This window comes from Odontesthes bonariensis, chromosome 16, assembly GCF_027942865.1.
Source record: "Odontesthes bonariensis isolate fOdoBon6 chromosome 16, fOdoBon6.hap1, whole genome shotgun sequence".
In the NCBI taxonomy this organism is placed as follows: Eukaryota; Metazoa; Chordata; class Actinopteri; order Atheriniformes; family Atherinopsidae; genus Odontesthes; species Odontesthes bonariensis.
In genome coordinates, this window is record NC_134521.1 from 265,001 (window position 1) to 272,647 (window position 7,647).

Genomic DNA, 7,647 nt, shown 5'->3' on the forward strand with positions numbered 1-7,647 from the left:
ATGCTGATGATACTCAGCTGTACTTATCTATAAAACCAGATGAACCCAATAGGTTGGTCAGACTACAAGCATGTCTTAAAGACATAAAGACCTGGATGACTCAGAACTGTCTGCTTCTAAATTCAGACAAACTGAAGTCGTTATCTTTGGACCTGAGCGTTTCAGGGAGAAATTGTCTAGCTATATAGTTACTCTAGATGGTATTTCCTTGGCTTCTAGTTCTACAGTGAGGAACCTTGGAGTTATTTTTGACCAGAACTTATCATTTGACTCGCATATAAAACAGGTTTCTAGGACTGCCTTCTTTCATCTTCGTAATATTGTTAAAATCAGGAACATCTTGTCTCAGAGTGATGCAGAAAAACTGCTCCATGCATTTGTTACTTCAAGATTGGACTACTGTAATTCTTTATTATTGGGCTGTCCCACATATTCTCTGAAAAGCCTTCAGCTGATCCAAAATGCTGCAGCCAGAGTTCTGATGAGAACTAACAGCAGAGATCATATTTCTCCAGTTTTAGCTTCTCTTCATTGGCTCCCTGTTAAATTCAGAATAGAATTTAAGATTCTTCTCCTTACATATAAAGCTCTTAATGACCGAGCTCCATCATACCTTAAAGATCTCATTGTAAGATATTTTCCTAACAGAGCACTTCGTTCCCAAACTGCAGGTTTACTTGAGGTTCCCAGAGTTTCTAAAAGTAGAATGGGAGGCAGAGCCTTCAGTTATCAGGCCCCTCTATTGTGGAATAAGCTGCCAGTAAATGTCCGGGAAGCAGACACCCTTTCCACTTTTAAGACCAGGCTTAAAACTTTCCTTTTTGATAAAGCTTATAGTTAGGGATGGCTCAGGTAATCCTGAAACATCCCATAGTTAAGCTGCTATAGGCCTAGACTGCTGGGGGGCCTCATCTGTCACACCTTTCCTCACTTTACTCTCTTTATGAATATGTGATATTATTATGGTCATTAACTCGTGTTTCCCTGTTCCAACAGATATCCTTTGAATGGTGTTACAGTGCCGCCGCCGCCGCGCCCCCCCCCCCCCCCCCCCCCCCCCCTTTCTGTCTTCTCAAACCCCAGCTGGTCGAGGCGGATGGCCACCCTTCCTGAGTCTGGTTCTGCCAGAGGTTCCTTCCTGTTAAAAGGGAGTCGTTTCTCTCCACAGTCGCCTCAGGCACGCCGCTCAGGCCGGGAGATTGGACCGAAAAACAAAAAGTTTTCAGTGCAATCTGTTGGTTTTCTTAGCTAGGAAATTGTTTTTGAATTGGCTCTATATGAACGAATTGGATTATTTTATGAATTATGATTATTATTAATTAATTGAATTCCAATTGGCTTGAATTGGACTTACTATCTAAGTGCCTTGAGATGACATTTGTTGTATTTGGCGCTATATAAATAAAAATGAATTGAATTGAATTGAATGGATGGGTGGATGGATGGATGGATGGATGGATGGATGGGTGGATGGATGGGTGGATGGATGGATGGATGGATGGGTGGATGGATGGATGGATGGATGGATGGGTGGGTGGGTGGGTGGGTGGGTGGATGGATGGATGGGTGGATGGATGGGTGGATGGATGGATGGATGGATGGGTGGGTGGGTGGGTGGATGGATGGGTGGATGGATGGATGGATGGATGGGTGGATGGATGGATGGGTGGATGGATGGATGGATGGATGGGTGGATGGATGGATGGATGGATGGATGGATGGGTGGATGGATGGATGGATGGATGGATGGATGGATGGATGGGTGGGTGGGTGGATGGATGGGTGGATGGATGGGTGGATGGATGGATGGATGGATGGGTGGGTGGGTGGGTGGGTGGATGGGTGGATGGATGGATGGATGGGTGGGTGGGTGGGTGGGTGGATGGGTGGATGGATGGATGGGTGGATGGGTGGATGGATGGATGGATGGATGGGTGGATGGATGTGTCCCTAACTTCCTATTTTTTGCCTACAGCTGGTCAGTGGTGACTTAAAAACAGTCTCTGTAATTGGTCAGTTGGTTATATTCTATCTGTGATTGTCTGGTTGGTTCTCACCTGTCATTGGTCTGTTGGTTATATTCTATCTGTGATTGGTCTGTTGGTTCTAGTTGTTCTGCTGTAATTGGTCAGCATGTTTGTTTTCCTTGGTTGGTCAGGTGGTATTCAGAATCGGCTCGTTGGTTGGTGATGAACCGTCGGTCTGAGGACGCGTTAAATAGTCTTCACAGAGTTGCTCGGATCAATGGAAAACCAGAAGTTATCAACACGCTGACGATAGAGGTAACCGGTTCACCTGCGTATCACATGAAAACGTGTATGTCGAATCAGACATTGAGTTCTGTACCATGTGACCGCAGGTGCTCAACTCTCACATGAGCAAAGAGATCGAGTCGAGTCGTTCGTCTTACACGGCGTTGGACCTGATGAGGACCAAAGGGATGAGGCGCATCTCCATCTGCCTGATCGCTGTCTGGTCAGAACAACATCCGTTCATTTCCTTTACTTAACTTGCTGCTTCTTTAGTTTCTGTTTGTTCTGTTAAGCTTTCATTCATTTACTTTTAATCAATGTCCTTTTTGTATGTTAAACATGACAGCAAATTGAGTCTAAATGTATATCTGGACCCTCAATGCCCTCTACACTGTCCCCTCTGACAGAGCCTGACCACTGGTTTCCTTCTGCGTAGCTAATTGTTAGCTTTGATGTTAGCTGCATTGTTATATATTGTTAGCTTTGATGTTAGCTGCATTGTTATATCCTCATCTGTAAGTCACTTTAGGTTAAAGGGTGTGCTTCATGCATGTCTGCATGTCCATATATTCACCCGTCCATCTGTCTGCAGGTTCTCCACTAGTTTTGCGTACTATGGTTTGGCGATGGACCTACAGAAATTTGGGGTGAGTCATCTCGTATCTGTGCACCTGTGAGGCCTTTCACCTGTCCTTCTGTTTGGTTCGGGAGGTTTAAACCATCCTGTTAGTTAGATGGATGGATGGATGGGTGGGTGGATGTTTACCAGGTGGAGAGGTGAGGGTGGGAGGGCAGGGGGCAGGGGGCAGGGGCAGGAAAATAATGTTTTCCAGAGCGGACAGCTCGTCCATCTTGCTCAGCAGTGAGTTGACGTTCCCCATAATCATGGAGGGAAGCCTAGCCTTTAGCTTAGCCCCAGCCTTGCAGCCTCTGTACCTCCTATGCAGCTCTTTTGGGATGTTGTGCCTTTGTCCATGTGTGCTACTTCTGAGACTTGTGTCAAAGTCCACTGTAGAGCAAAGAAAAAACACGCACATCCGTCTAAAAAAAACCCCGAAAACGTCACATTAAATTGAGAAACGGGAGATTGGTGTGCGGACTTTATTTTCAGTTTTCAAAGTCCACTGTATCCATGGGATACATTTACAGAAAAAGAAAACTTCTCAATGAGGTAAAACTAATAGTAGGAAAAAAGGTAAATAGCATTAAAAACCAGAATAGTGCTACGGAGCGATTGGAGCGGCTGCCATGTCCTACAGCTCCGTAACTGTAAATGTTGTCTTGTTGGCTGGTTCAAACTGCCCTGCTCTCCAACTGTTGGCTGGTTCAAACTGCCCTGCTCTCCAACTGTTGGCTGGTTCAAACTGCCCTGCTCTCCAACTGTTGGCTGGTTCAAACTGCCCTGCTCTCCAACTGTTGGCTGGTTCAAACTGCCCTGCTCTCCAACTGTTGGCTGGTTCAAACTGCCCTGCTCTCCCACTGTTGGCTGATTTAAACTGCCCTGCTCTCCCACTGTTGGTTGTTCCAGGTGAGTATTTACCTGATGCAGATCATCTTCGGGGCCGTAGACATCCCCGCCAAACTGTTTGCCCTGGGCATACTCAGTGTCCTGGGGAGGCGGGTGTCCCAGGTGTCCTGTCTTTTCCTGTCAGCCATCATCATCTTTGCCAACATCTTCGTCCCCACGGGTAAGCCCATCCTCATGTTGATCTGGTTCTGATGCTGCTTAGATACTGACCTGGATCCTGATCCTGATCCTTATCCTGATCCTGATCCTTATCCTTATCCTGATCCTGATCCTGATCCTGATCCTTATCCTGATCCTGACCTGGATCCTGATCCTTATCCTGATCCTGATCCTGATCCTTATCCTGACCTGGATCCTGATCCTGATCCTGACCTGGATCCTGATCCTGATCCTGATCCTGATCCTTATCCTGATCCTGATCCTTATCCTGATCCTGATCCTGATCCTTATCCTGATCCTGATCCTTATCCTGATCCTGACCTGGATCCTGATCCTTATCCTGATCCTGAACCTGATCCTGATCCTGATCCTTATCCTGACCTGGATCCTGATCCTGATCCTTATCCTGATCCTGATCCTTATCCTGATCCTGATCCTGATCCTTATCCTGATCCTGATCCTGATCCTGATCCTGATCCTGATCTGGATCCTGATCCTTACCCGGATCGTTATCCTGACTTGGATCCTGATCCTGACCTGGATCCTGACCCGGATCCTGATCCTGATCCTGATCCTGATCCTGATCCTGACCTGGATCCTGATCCTGATCCTGACCCGGATCCTGATCCTGATCCTGATCCTGACCTGGATCCTGATCCTGATCCTGATCCTGATCCTGATCCTGATCCTGATCCTGACCTGGATCCTGATCCTGATCCTGATCCTGATCCTGATCCTGATCTTATCTTATTCTGATTCTAAACTGTTCCTGATTGGACTTTGATAGATTTCTATCCTGGTTCTGACCCTGACTCAATCATTCTTATTCTGACCCTGACTCTTGTTCAAATCCTGGTCCTGGTCCGTCCTCCACAGAGATGCAGAATATCAGGACAACGCTGGCCTGTCTGGGTAAAGCCTTCACCTCAGCCTCCTTCACCACAGTCTACCTGTACACCGGAGAGCTGTACCCGACGGTCATCAGGTGAGACCGGCTGCCTGCAGCCAGAACCTTCAGAACCTTCTCTGCAGTCAGAACCTTCAGAACCTTCCCTGCAGACCATCTCTATGATGTCTATGACTGACTCTACGATGTCTGGGACTGACTCTATGATGTCTGGGACTGACTCTATGATGTCTGGGACTGACTCTATGATGTCTGGGACTGACTCTACGATGTCTGGGACTGACTCTATGATGTCTATGACTGACTCTATGATGTCTATGACTGACTCTATGATGTCTGGGACTGACTCTATGATGTCTATGACTGACTCTATGATGTCTATGACTGACTCTACGATGTCTGGGACTGACTCTATGATGTCTATGACTGACTCTATGATGTCTGGGACTGACTCTATGATGTCTGGGACTGACTCTATGATGTCTGGGACTGACTCTATGATGTACGGGACTGACTCTATGATGTCTGGGACTGACTCTACGATGTCTGGGACTGACTCTACGATGTCTGGGACTGACTCTACGATGTCTGGGACTGACTCTACGATGTCTGGGACTGACTCTACGATGTCTGGGACTGACTCTACGATGTACGGGACTGACTCTACGATGTACGGGACTGACTCTACGATGTCTGGGACTGACTCTACGATGTCTGGGACTGACTCTATGATGTCTGGGACTGACTCTATGATGTCTGGGACTGACTCTATGATGTACGGGACTGACTCTATGATGTCTGGGACTGACTCTACGATGTCTGGGACTGACTCTATGATGTCTGGGACTGACTCTACGATGTCTGGGACTGACTCTACGATGTCTGGGACTGACTCTATGATGTCTGCTCGGTACTTTCAGGCAGACAGGGATGGGCTTTGTGTCCACAATGGCGAGAATTGGCAGCATGGCGGCTCCTGCAGTCCTGATCCTGGATGAGGTGATGTCTCTGATCCACAAAGCCAGAATGTGAACTAGTGTCAGAACTCTTTGTTGATAAAGCCGCTGGTGGAAACAGAGCTGTCTCTGACTTTGCTGTCGGACCCCCAGGTGCTACCGGCTCTGCCCAGCATGGTGTACGGGGGTGCTGCGGTGCTGGCGAGCTGTTTCGCCTGTTTCCTGCCGGAGACGCTCAACATGCCTCTGCCCGACACCATCGAGGATGTGGAGGACAAATGGTGAGCTGGCAGCTACCCGCTGAAACACCTGATAAATAATTGCTGATAATAACTGTGTCTGTGAAGGTCTGGAGAAGGCGCCGCCTCCCAGCTGAAAGAAGGCATGTCCCTGAAAGAAGGCGTGATGTCAAAGGAGACCATCGCTCTGACAGAACTGAAGGATACAGAAGGGACCGGCCTCAACGCGCTCTGACCAATCAGATGAAGTCACATCACAGAGTCGACCCGATCCTCGACCAATCACACACGTGGAACGGGTTCAGATAAGGAGTCTCTGTCCCACCATTTAACTTCTTAATATTTTAGATCTAAACGTGTTTATACAAGCGACTGATTGCTGACTGATTGTGTTCTGAAACATGTACAAGTTTTTGTTATTAAAGAAAAAACAATAACAGCAAAGGTGAATGTGATTGTAACACCCAAATTAAACTTCTTAATTATTATTGTTTGAAGCAGTTGCAGTATGAAAAGAGAATGAAATAATAAAATGACTGATTAAACTCACTTTGTCCTTTTTTTTTATTTTATCTGTAAGGGTTAAGGTTCTTCTGGTTTCTGTAAGGCTGCATTTCCTCTGATCAGGAGAATTTTCTCATTTATCAGAATTAAAATTTTAATTATATTAAATTAGCTAAATGAGTTTGCATTAAATTCCAAACAGAGAAATACTGTCCAATTAGTAATAATTCAATTAACTCAGTTTTAGTATAATCCAAGTGAGCTTTTGTTTAAGTGCAACCCTGAATCATGGAAAGTTGCGGAAGAAAAACACAAACAGAATGATTCTGCCATTTCCTTTGACTTTACTTCCTGTCAGACGGTCTGAACTCTACGTGTCCTGTAAATAACCAAGATTTAAATCAACTAATCTCAGGGTGTAAAACAGCCCATTTGACTGTTTACCATCCTATTAATCAACGTGTCCCTCGGACACCAAAGGAAATAAAATAAAACAGGAACTGTGGATGTGTGAGTATCGATCAGCTGGTGACTGATCAATATGATTACAATGAATTGAATTCCAATTGGCTTGAATTGGACTATACTATTGACGTGCCTTGAGATGATATTTGTTGTATTTGGCACTATATAAATAAAACTGAATTTAGACAGATAGATAGATAAATACTTTATTCATCCCAATTTGGGAAATTGTTTTGTTGCAGCAGCATACAGTAAAAGATATGAAAACAATTAAAGTAAAAACAAGCAAATAGAATAAAATAAAATAAAAATAGTGAATAAACATTCGCTATATACAAAATTGAATTTAATTGAAATGATCAGGTATTGGTAGATGTGATCAGAACAGATAGAGTTGATCTGCTCAATATGATTACAATGAATTGAATTCCAATTGGCTTGAATTGGACTATACTATTGAAGTGCCTTGAGATGATATTTGTTGTTTTTTGCGCTATATAAATAAAACTGAATTTAATTTAATTGAATTGATCATGTATTGGTAGATGTGATCAGAACAGATACAGTTGATCTGGCGGTGATCAGCTGCCATCATCAGCCTGATCAGGTATTGATCTTTGCTCCCGTTGTTTTTGTT

The 7,647-nt window shown here is 45.0% G+C and overlaps 1 protein-coding gene across 1 annotated transcript in view; it reads left to right on the forward strand.

Annotated features, from left to right (window-relative positions):
• oatx (organic anion transporter X) overlaps positions 1 to 6,590 on the forward strand; it is a 77,376-nt gene extending 70,786 nt beyond the window's left edge. The window contains exons 9-16 of the mRNA XM_075487231.1: positions 2,159 to 2,282; positions 2,360 to 2,475; positions 2,845 to 2,899; positions 3,781 to 3,940; positions 4,816 to 4,924; positions 5,767 to 5,845; positions 5,956 to 6,083; positions 6,150 to 6,590. Coding sequence (XP_075343346.1) covers positions 2,159 to 2,282; positions 2,360 to 2,475; positions 2,845 to 2,899; positions 3,781 to 3,940; positions 4,816 to 4,924; positions 5,767 to 5,845; positions 5,956 to 6,083; positions 6,150 to 6,276 — 898 coding nt within the window. The 3' untranslated portion in view covers positions 6,277 to 6,590. The remainder of the gene's footprint in view (positions 1 to 2,158; positions 2,283 to 2,359; positions 2,476 to 2,844; positions 2,900 to 3,780; positions 3,941 to 4,815; positions 4,925 to 5,766; positions 5,846 to 5,955; positions 6,084 to 6,149) is intronic.
• Positions 6,591 to 7,647: the final 1,057 nt, after the last annotated feature.